This window comes from Ptychodera flava, chromosome 21 (assembly GCF_041260155.1).
Source record: "Ptychodera flava strain L36383 chromosome 21, AS_Pfla_20210202, whole genome shotgun sequence".
In the NCBI taxonomy this organism is placed as follows: domain Eukaryota; kingdom Metazoa; phylum Hemichordata; class Enteropneusta; family Ptychoderidae; genus Ptychodera; species Ptychodera flava.
This window is the reverse complement of record NC_091948.1, coordinates 28,576,682-28,589,129: the sequence shown is the minus strand read 5'-3', so window position 1 is coordinate 28,589,129 and position 12,448 is coordinate 28,576,682. Positions and strand designations below refer to the sequence as shown.

The 12,448-nt window shown below is 36.8% G+C and overlaps 1 protein-coding gene across 9 annotated transcripts in view; it reads right to left on the bottom strand.

Moving 5' to 3' along the window:
• LOC139121920 (polycystin family receptor for egg jelly-like) overlaps window positions 1-12,448 on the bottom strand; it is a 302,374-nt gene that overhangs the window by 85,643 nt on the left and 204,283 nt on the right. For 8 of the 9 annotated variants that reach the window (XM_070687234.1, XM_070687236.1, XM_070687233.1 and 5 more), the window contains one exon: window positions 2,307-2,441. The exons of the other annotated variant lie outside the window; for it this stretch is intronic. In XM_070687234.1, the coding sequence (XP_070543335.1) occupies window positions 2,307-2,441 (135 nt within the window). The remainder of the gene's footprint in view (window positions 1-2,306; window positions 2,442-12,448) is intronic. 9 annotated transcript variants of the gene reach the window in all.

Sequence of the window (12,448 nt, the reverse complement as noted above, 5' to 3'; positions counted from 1 at the left end):
CTGTGATACAACCATTAACTCAACAAGTCATTCACAATGACATAGTCCCCACTTGTAATAGGAGTATTAGTCTTGATGGGGCAGGGAAATGTGGTCATTAAGAATCACTGGAGTGTATATGTTGAGATCTATGGGCACATAGGTCTATGTCGTTGTTCAGAATTTGAAACACATGAGGCATGTCTAAGTTATGGTTCTAAATCGGGAAAAAAGATCAGACCTCTAGCAGTATTGGCCAGCCAAGAAATACATATGCGTATAATAAATGAGGTACAAGATGTGACATCTTAAGGTCTAATATCCTATCAAAATTGGAGGGTATAGAACTTGTGGTTACTGAGATATGCATAAAGATGTATAATCAAGGTCAAAGGTCATCGAGGTCACATGACATTTTGAAAAAAAATTATATTGCTAATTGATCCCTATATGCCAAAAAATCAGACCTCTAGCTCTATTTGCTTGCCCAGAATTAGATATGTGCATAATTAGTCAGGTAAAGCGTGTGTTGTCATAAGGTCTCCCATCCTACTAAATACAAAGGACATAGCACTTTTGGTTACTTATTTATTGACATTAACATATATTTTGGGTTAAAGGTCATCGAGGTCACATGACATTTGGTCAAAAAATTTCTCTCCTATAGTTATCCCTATATACCAAAAATCAGACATCTAGCTCTATTGGCTTGCTCAGAATGAGATATGTGCATAATTAATGAGGTACAGTATGTGGTGTCATAAGGTGTCCAATCATACCAAATATGAAGGGTGTAGCACTTGTGGTTACTGAGTTATGGACAAATATGTATATTTGAGGTCAAAGGTCACTGAGGTCACATGACATTTTGTCAAAAAATTGTATTGCTAAGTTATCCCTAAATACCAAAAATTAGACCTCTAGCTCTATTGGCTCGCTCAAAATTAGATATGAACATAATTAATGAGGTACAATATGTGGTGTCATAAGGTGTCCCATCATACCATACATAAAGGGTGTAGCACTTGTGGTTACCGAGTTATGGACAAATATGTATATTTGAGGTCAAAGGTCACCGAGGTCATGTGACATTTTGTAAAAAAATTGTATTGCTAAGTTATCCCTATATACCAAAAATTAGACCTCTAGCTCTATTGGCTCACTCAAAATTAGATATGTGCATAATTAATGAGGTACAATATGTAGCATCATAAGGTGTCCCATCATACCATACATGAAGGGTGTAGCACTTGTGGTTACTGAGTTATTGACAAATATGTATATTTGAGGTCAAAGGTCACCGAAGTCACGTGACATTTTGACAAAAATATTGTATTGCTAAGTTATCCCTATATACAAAAAATCAGACCTCTAGCTCTATTGGCTCACTCAAAATTAGATATGTGCATAATTAATGAGGTAAAATATGTGGCGTCATAAGGTGTCCCATCATACCATATATGAACAGTGGTAGCACTTGTGGTTACTGAGTTATGGACAAATATGTATATTTGAGGTCAAAGGTCATCGAGGTCACATGACATTTTGTCAAAATATCCGAGATATCTGCGTGAATGGATGGACTCACGGATGGACGAACAGACGGACATGACCCAATCTATAAGCCCACTGGACTTCATCCGGGGGGACTAAAAATTGTGTCACTGCATCCTTTTTGCAATATGAATAGGATGAGAAACTAAATTTTTATTTTTCGTGGCCTTATACATGGGAGTCTATGGAGATCTGCCATATACATGGGAGTCTATGGACGTGTAAACTAAAAATATGCAAATTTCACCACGATTCACCACAACCAATTTGCGAAAGGTCACTCCCATGCACTTCCATACCAAGTTTCAAATCAATCGGACTTGTGGTTTCAAAAGAAGAAGATTTTTTGACCAAAAATGGGAGAAAATTACAAAAAAATTCATGAAAAATAGAAAGTCCAAGATACTGACCCAAGATGTGCACAATCATTTCAGGTCAGCCCACAGTACTTACATGCTAATTTTTCATGGTTATTGAGTTTTTTCAATTTTGACTGTTTGTACATTTTTTCACTTAATTTGCATATTTTTGGCAATGACAACTTCATTTGAACAAAATCTCATCTACAGCCCATCATCCATGTACACACCAAATATCAAGATGAAATGTGCAGCGGTTTTGGAGTTTTTAATGTTGACGGACAGACATACAGACATACAGACATACATACATACAGACAGTTCCCTAGCCTATAAGAATAGCTTCCATTGCCATATATACATATGGCTATGGGAGCTAAAAATTGTACAGCGATGATTCTAGGATTATATTACCTTGACAACCTGGGCCAGTATACCCTTCTTGACATTCAGAACACAGCTGGGTTTGATCGCTACTTCTACAATAAGTAGATGGGTTGCAGTGACAGGTCAATGCACAGTCAGCCCCAAAAGCAGATGACGTGCAACCTATTAGAGCAATGATTAATAACATATTAACAGCTATACCTTTTTGCATATCAACTTGTACTTTCTATTCTACAAAAACCTCTTTATCCAAACTGTCTGTAAGGCTGCATTTACAAATACTGGGGAGGGGCTGAAGGGATCTTGACTGAAATCTTAATTTTGTTTAGATCCCCCTCAATACTATTAAAAACATTTCAAATCCTTCAGCCACCTCCACCTCCATTATTGTAAGGCCAAACACTGTTGAAAGCCTAAAATATTAAAGTACAATTTTGACTTCTTTTTTCAGTATTTTGCTTTTTGCATCTACTCCAATCTCTTGATTTACACCTTATCCAGTGTTGCAGCCAGGAATTTTATGTCAGGGGACACTGTGTCCCACTACAGTTTATTTTGGGGGACATTCTACACATTTTGGGGACAACTAGCGTCAGTTATCAATCAAATTTTGTATTATTTTGTAACAAATTTAGTTTTACTGAACAAATAGCTACTAGGACCGCGTCACTATGCTTGAATTTCAGCTGATTGTAGCAGTCTACCATATCTCCCTATCTGTCGCCAATCAGAACTCAGACGGACTACGGTCAAGCAAATTATGATATCAAGTGCAACGTTTTATTAATTTTTAACCATGGCTATAGCTCCGAAAGTACGTTTTTACTGTGCAAACCTGGAAATAATTATGCAAAACAAGTCATCGTTGATGACACAGTCCCCACTTGTTAATGGGTACTTTGATTACAGGTCCTCAGAGAGGATAGAGTCCTCTTCATTAGGTCTGTGATAAAAATACTTTTGAATAAATTCGCTTGATACATGTGTGAGTTGTAGTTCAGGACATGGAAAAATCGTAATAAAATGGCCACACGGTGGCCATATTGGATCGTATCACAAAACAAATATATGTGCATATGTATGACATAGGTCAATGTCCTTGTAGCAAATTTGATTAAAATTGGTTGAGATATGCCTGAGTTATGGCTTGTACATGAAAAAATCATAACAAAATGGCCGCACAGCAGCCATATTGGATCGTATCACCAAAACAAATTAATGTGCATATGTATGACATTGGTGAATCTCCTTGTACCAACTTTGAATAAATTCACTTGACACATGTCTGAGTTATGGTTCTGGACATGAAAAATGTGATAAAATGGCCACACGGCGGCCATATTGGATCGTATCACATAACAAATCAATGTGCATATTCATGACATAGGTCAATATCCTTGTACCAAGTTTGAATAAAATCGGTTGAGTTATGCCTGAGTTATGGCTCTGTACATGAAAAAATTGTAACAAAATGCCGCCTTGCGGCCATATTGGATCGTATCACAAAACAAATTGATGTGCATATCTATGGCATTGGTCAATGTCCTTGTACCAACTTTGAATAAAATCGGTTAAAACATGTCTGAGTCATGGCTCTGTACATGAAAAAATCGTAATAAAATGGCCGCCTGGCAGCCATATTGGATAGCATCACAAAACAAATCGACGTGCATCTGTATGACATATGAAGTAATCCTTGTACCAAGTTTGAATGAAATCGCTTCAGGCATCTCTGAGATATCTGCGTGAACGGACGGACGGACGCACGCACGCACGGACGGACGGACGCACGCACGGACGCACGCACGGACATGACCAAACCTATAAGTCCCCCCGGACGGTGTCCATGGGGACTAACAAAGGTCATCGTTTAGTAACAGATATTACTTGTAGACTGCATTCAACACAGTCGACTCACGAATGCGCCCGAGGTGACCCGAAGTAGGCTAGAATGCGGGACAACGGGTTCCGTTTTGGGGACATTGTCGCAAGGGCGCGTCCTGGCGGCAACACTGCCTTATCATGTTGAAATATTCTATCTTCAGCTCGTCAACCTGCATGTGTCATGTCCACTTATAGTTGCTGACAGTTGCAATTCAGTCAAGCAATAAAATTGAAATGTCAATATATGATAACACTGCTGCATATTCACACCAAGGCTGTGTTCACAGGCTTACAGCATTTTAACACTACTTTAAATATAGCTGCAAAGCAGCAATGATCAGGTTTCAAGACATTTTGATGCACAGGGGCAATATGAGAAATAGATATGCAAAGAGATGAAAGGCTATGGGTAAATTTGTGAAATGAAGGTCAAAGGCCATCGAGGTCACCTGACATTTTGTCAAAAACATTGTAACCCATAGTTATCCCTATAAACCCAAAATCAGACCTCCAGCTCCACTGGCTTGCCCAGAATTAGATATGTGCATATTTAATGAGGTACAGGATGTGGCATCATTAGGTCTCCCATAATACCAAATATGAAGGATTTAGCACTTGTTGTGTTACCGAGTTATGGACATACATATGTATATTTGAGGTCAAAGGTCATCAAGGTCATATGACATTTTGTCTATCTAATATAGTATCTAATAGTTATCCCTATATACCAAAAATCAGATCTCCAGCTCTATTATTAAGCCCAGAATTAGGTTTGCACATAATTAATGAGGTAAGGAAGTGGCTGGTCATATGACATTTTGTCAAAAAACTTTGCTCCCATAGTTATCCCTATGAACCAAAAATCAGACCCCTTGCTCTATTGGAAAGCCCAGAATCAGATGCGTGTATAATAAATGAGTTGCAGGAAGTGTCAAAGGTCAAGTGGCATCCCCAAAATTGTGGTGTGCTCTTTCGTTTACTATTGGTCATTGTCCAATAGATACTAGCATTCTCGGACTCTTACATACTGTAGGCCAATTGAAAGGCCATTATTATTGCATTTTTTATTCCATATTTTGACATTACTATAATTATTGCATTTTCATTTTCAAAACTTTTGCATGACTTTCACTCCATGCATTTAATTTCTTGTTCTTTTGTCTACACCACATTCTTTTTTATCAATATGTAATTGACACCATCAGCATCTTGACTGCCCTTCATCTACCTTATATTTACTCTCTGAACTATGACCTGATTAGTATGCACAAAAGTAGATGAAGCAGTAGGTCTACATCTTGTCTACATTACATCTACCCGCTACATTTTATCTAATTTTTCATCCACATTTTGTGTACATTTCATCTTCTTTCTAAACTATGACCTCATTAGTATGCACAAAAGTAGATGAAGCAGTAGATCTACCGGGTAGATCTATTGCAGATCTGCTGAGGACGTACATGTAGATCTCAATTTTCCGTAGAATGAATGAAACTGGACACAGGACCTGAAAAAACAGGCTGGTGAGGTCAAGTGCTGTGTGCACTATAGAAATATGGGTACCTAGATAATACATACCAAGATGTCTATGCCAGCAATGCATAAGTGTCTTGAGGACAGCTGTGTCCTGCAAGGGGGCGTAGCTCTGTGGACTTGGATATGTGTTATCACATAAATCTTTATTTTGTAAGTACATGCGGCTACACAGGATGTGGAGTCAAAAAAATATTTAATATGCAACCTAAAAAAAGGAGCAAAACAGATTGAACAGAATACACAGAAAGAAACTAGCAATGATAACCTAATCAGATTGTGAAACCAATTGACATGCGTAGTTATGACATAGGTCATTGTCCTTGTACCAACCTAGAATAAAATCCGCATATCTGAATATGGCTCAGGACCTGAATAAATCATAAAAATACCGTCAATGACGCTGTACCTTCTCTAAAGTGTGGCCAGGTCAGGTAATTGGTTGTTGGCATGGAGTTGTTGGTAAATAGTTGATGATGTAGGGGCATGAGGTGGGATATGGACCCAAAGAACCCAAAAGATGATTAAATACATCAATCAAAAAATTATAAGCTTCAGTATAAACTGCCTAAAGATAGTTCAATGTGGAAAAAGGTTAAACAATTCAGAAATAAGAATTAACAGTCCAAAATAGTAATGACGCACTTCCTTACTGACCTGAGTGCATGTGAAATACAAAACCTGGCATCTGTAAATTAAATGTATACCAAGTGATCATTTCAAGTCACTTTTAACTGTTTTTAATGGATTTTCCAAAGAGTCCTGTGGAAATGATGAAAAACGCTTATCTGGTCTTGTGTTTGTATAACCTCATGGCTGATAATTGTCATAGTATTGAAAAAAAATTGAAAGTGAAGAAATTACTGTTTTTAATAGGCATATTTTCCTTGAAATACATGACCGTGTAAAGAATATATGCTAAAAGTGTTTAAGAGTAAATTTCTTTTCAAAAAATAATTTAATCTGTGACCAAAGGATTTTTTATCTTTGTGTTTACAAATTCAAACATTGCAATTTGTTCAATCATCTTGTGCAGTGCAAAATTTATAAAATGACTGAAAAACAAAAAAAAATTGGCAGAATTAGTCTTTGTGATGTAAAATTATGGGTTGATATCACGATAACTGTTAATCTGTTGATGAAGTACTAAATATACTATAATTTAACCAGATATGAACTGAAAATGCTCACGTGTTTCATACAGTTATGTGTAAATTTGAACCTTTGCCACATGTTTGCAACTTCATTGAAAGTATTATGATCAACATAATGAACAATAATCACCGCCGATTAATTCATAAAGGTCATGAAGTATACAGATATGTAATTAGCTGAAATAAAAATATTAAAGTTCTTTGACTGCTGTCATTGTATCACCATTTTACATAGCAAGTGTAATTACCGTTGGCCAAGTCTTTCAAGCCATATATGCCGAGCTGTGAAAGCTCATTAGATATGCAAATTGTAAATTAGCTGACATGAAAATGTGAAATGACTTTCGATATTGTTTTAACCAGGTATAATCATCAAAGTTGTCATGTTTTGCCAACTTTGATCAAGTAAATCCCAGTATATATCCCTAATAAGCAAAGTTCATTAAATATGTAAATTAGGAATTGACTTAAGTAAAAATGCTTAAAGATTGTCAATAATGTTGTATCATGGTATCTGCAATATATGTAGCAAGTTTTGTCAACTTTGGTCAAGTCAATTCAGATATATATCTCTAATTAGGAAAGTTCATTAAACATGCAATTAGGAATTGGCTGAAGAGAAAATGCTTAATGACTTTCAATAATATTGTATTACAGTGTCTGAAATGTACATAGCAAGTTACATCAATTTTGATCAAGTCAATTCAGATGAATATCCCTAAGTATGAAAATTCATTTAATATGCAAATTAGGAATTGGCTGAAGTAAAAATGTCTTTTGACTTTCAATAATGTTATATCACAGTATCTTTGATGTATATAGCAAGTTTCAATGACTAAAATCAAGTTAATTTAGATATATATCCCTAATTAGGAAAGTTCATTAAATATGCAAATTAGCAAATATCTTTCATGTCACCCCTTAATGGTTCCCACTGCTGATATATCCTTTCAAATCCTTACCTAACTTGATTAAAATCAGACCTCTAGCTCTATTGGCTGGCTCAGAATTAGATATGTGCATAATTAATTAGGTACAGGATGTGATGTCATAAGGTCTCCCATCATACCAAATATGGAGGGTGTAGCACTTAAAGTTACTCAGTTATGGCCATATATGTATATTTGAGGTCAAAGGTCATCGGGTCACATGACATTTTGTCAAAAAAATTGTATTGCTAAGTTATCCCTATATACCAAAAATCAGACCTCTAGCTCTATTGGCTGGCTCAGAATTAGATATGCGCATAATTAATAAGGTACAGGATGTGACGTCATAAGGTCTCCCATCATACCAAATATGAAGGGTGTAGCACTTGTGGTTACTTAGTTATGGCCATATATGTATATTTGAGGTCAAAGGTCATCGAGGTCACATGACATTTTGTCAAAAAAATTGTATTGCTAAGTTATCCCTATATACCAAAAATCAGACCTCTAGCTCTATTGGCTAGCTCAGAATTAGATATGCGCATAATTAATGAGGTACAGGATGTGGTGTCATAAGGTCTCCCATCATACCAAATATGAAGGGTGTAGCACTTGGGGTTACTTAGTTATGGCCATATATGTATATTTGAGGTCAAAGGTCATCGGGGTCACATGACATTTTGTCAAAAAAATTGTATTGCTAAGTTATACCTATATACCAAAAATCAGACCTCTAGCTCTATTGGCTGGCTCAGAATTAGATATGCGCATAATTAATAAGGTACAGGATGTGATGTCATAAGGTCTCCCATCATACCAAATATGAAGGGTGTAGCACTTGTGGTTACTTAGTTATGGCCATATATGTATATTTGAGGTCAAAGGTCATCGAGGTCACATGACATTTTGTCAAAAAAATTGTATTGCTAAGTTATCCCTATATACCAAAAATCAGACCTCTAGCTCTATTGGCTGGCTCAGAATTAGATATGCGCATAATTAATAAGGTACAGGATGTGATGTCATAAGGTCTCCCATCATACCAAATATGAAGGGTGTAGCACTTGTGGTTACTTAGTTATGGCCATATATGTATATTTGAGGTCAAAGGTCATCGAGGTCACATGACATTTTGTCAAAAAAATTGTATTGCTAAGTTATCCCTATATACCAAAAATCAGACCTCTAGCTCTATTGGCTGGCTCAGAATTAGATATGCGCATAATTAATGAGGTACAGGATGTGGTGTCATAAGGTCTCCCATCATACCAAATATGAAGGGTGTAGCACTTGGGGTTACTTAGTTATGGCCATATATGTATATTTGAGGTCAAAGGTCATCGAGGTCACATGACATTTTGTCAAAAAAATTGTATTGCTAAGTTATACCTATATACCAAAAATCAGACCTCTAGCTCTATTGGCTGGCTCAGAATTAGACATGCGCATAATAATAAGGTACAGGATGTGATGTCATAAGGTCTCCCATCATACCAAATATGAAGGGTGTAGCACTTGTGGTTACTTAGTTATGGCCATATATGTATATTTGAGGTCAAAGGTCATCGAGGTCACATGACATTTTGTCAAAAAAATTGTATTGCTAAGTTATCCCTATATACCAAAAATCAGACCTCTAGCTCTATTGGCTGGCTCAGAATTAGATATGCACATAATTAATGAGGTACAGGATGTGATGTCATAAGGTCTCCCATCATACCAAATATGAAGGGTGTAGCACTTGTGGTTACTGAGTTATGGACATATACTCATATTTAAGGTCAAAGGTCATCGAGATCACATGACATTTTGTCAAAAAATTTGTATTGCTAAGTTATCCCTATATACCAAAAATCAGACCTCTAGCTCTATTGGCTAGCTCAGAATTAGAAATGCACATAATAAATGAGTTGCAGGAAGATGCCAAGGTCAAAGGTCAAGTGGAATCCCCAAAATTGTGGAGAGCAATTTGGTCCCCTACTGGCCATTGTCCAATAGACGCTGGCTGTCTTGGACTTTAACATAGGCCAGAATAAGCCATTGCCATAGCTTAGCTGCATAGGTATAGGGGAGGTCAAAGGTCATAGAAAAATCAGAAAAATAATACTTTAAAAATCTTTTTCTCAAAATCGGCAAGACCTGTGACTTTGATATTTGGCATGAAGGAGCAAGGCTATAAGGTCTAACCAGGGTTAGGTTGGTAGCTGGTCGAGTTGACTGGGGTCGAGTTGGTTTGGGGTCGAGATGTCCAGAAACCATGGTCATCATGCTTCCCATAGACTACCATGTATCACAAAAATTAAAACTGTGATAACTTCATTAATATGCAAGCCACGCCCACCAAAACCTTTTCAGTTCTAGCCATTTGAATTCTGAAGATGTCTACCAAATTTGACTGAAATACGTTCAGCCGTTTTTGAGATAATGGGGATACAGACACACACACACACAGACAGACAGACATGGCTAAACCATATGCTCACGTGTGTTCACACAGTGAGCAAAAAAAGAAAAGTTCATGCAGAAACGGTAAAATATATTGTCAGCAATGTAGTGTTAATTTGACTTTACATCAAAATATGCCTTTGCTGGATACCAAATATATAGGGCGAAATATTAAAATCAGCCATGTTCAGCAAAATCCACAAAATAGCATTGATCCTTTTCTAATTTGAGTTGATTTGCTTATGTTATCCTTGTATGACAGTCAGTACAATATGGAACTTGAACACAACACAGTGAATAAGTATGCTGTAAATGAAATGGTGTGGCTGCATCCACATGCAGCAATAGGAGTGCCTTTGTCTCTCACCCCTCATTTCCAACCTGTCCCATCCCTGAAAAAATAGTTCGGTCTTATATTTATAACGTTAATAATTTCTGTATTTGTTAAAATGTGCGCATCTCAAAAACTTTTGATCATAACCATTTTCATTGTTTTTCATAGCTGACCAATCAGTTAACCTGTTTATTTTGAATATTTGCGCATTTTTCCTCAGTATTTGACATTTTCTGAATACCTTCTTATTCAGTTTGTCATTTTCTAAAAGTTTAAATGCTCCATTGTGTGGTCAAGCTTTCCATAAGCATCAAATGTGGTACTTCATATAGGAGGGTCTGCCTCTAGAGGGCGGGCATCATGAACAGTGTTTGTTGGTTAATTCCTCCACGTAAACTTCTGATTGTACAGTACAGTGCGGACGCAGATATGCGATTTTTCCGTTGTTGCTAAGCATGCTTATGCCAAATTCCATCGTTGCCAAGGGACCCTGGCGTGCGCTTCAGAGCAACATCAGACTGACTGGGTGACGGTTCAGGTAGGTTGAGCTCTCCAAATTTTCGTTTAATTTCGCCAAGTAAGTTTGAGATCGAATATTTTAAGTAATCTTATTTTAAGAATACTGGTGTCCGATCAAAATTGACCGTTCATGCAGTAATCCTCCTCTAAATAATGTAAATATGCCCAAAGTAAATTGACATTGCTGACGATAGTGGATTGCATCGTTAGGAGAAAGTTGTCGGTATTATGTCCTGCTTTCTGATGTTAACATTTCCGTCTCACTGCCTTATCTTGAAAAATTTTGGTAATTTCCGTAACAGTTTATGTATAGGAATATATTTTGTGAATATCGCTTCTGGAGGAGGTCATTTGACGGTACGATAGCGTATGAAATGCAGACACCTGAAAACCGGAAGTACATTAACTTTCCAGGCGATATAATTGATGATAACTTCATTCACAATATTTATATTTAGTATCATGGTCGTTTAATCCAGTTATTTGGTAGGGAAGCATTAAGTTGACAATCTTCTGTCGCTTACTTAATGTATTATCATGCAGAATAGCTATAACCGTCGCGGTATTTCAAAAACAATACCATGCAAGTTACCCTCGAGCCACAGTCACTTGCTGTTCGATATACGGCGATGGCCGCTTTGGTATGCATTAGAAACATAGGAAGTCGGGAAATGGAATAGCCGCTATACGCACGTACAGCCGAGTTTGGAGACGGATTTTCCTGACAAAAAGCTATCGTTTACTTAATAAACCAGCATCGATGGCTTCCAATACGTCTCTGAATCCATACCTCTTATAGTCTATCGTCAATAACGCCCTTCTTGCAGTTTTGGGTACGATTTCCGATTCTTCTTGATTTTTCTCTGAGTGTCTACAATGTGACGTAGTGTTAAACATGAAAAAAACAAAGTCCCCTTCCTATGACCCATGTCTTTAGCCATAGCAGTGACTATTTTTTAGCTTCACCAGTGTACACATTAGAGAAAATGATAGTCTAGAGGGCGATGCTGTATACTAATTAGGCTGAAGTTCATATCAAGCATAGGGAGTCTATCGGGAGTTCACGTCGGATGTGCATTAAGTTTGTGAGATGAGATCCTATCAGAAACAAATGAGAGCATTTAAGTCGGACGATTCCACAGAACAGCTGATATGGAAGGATGTTTTGTGAAAATCCTGTTTTATATAACAATATCTGCTACTGATATCTGTTAATATATCATGCATGTTTATCCATTGAAGTGATAATTTTCAAAGAGTGTCATTCTTTATAAAATTTACGCACTAAAGTGTCCTTACAATTGACTGAGGACTTGATAAATAATCATTGACAAATACTTTTAAAACATATGTATAATAAATGATAAATTT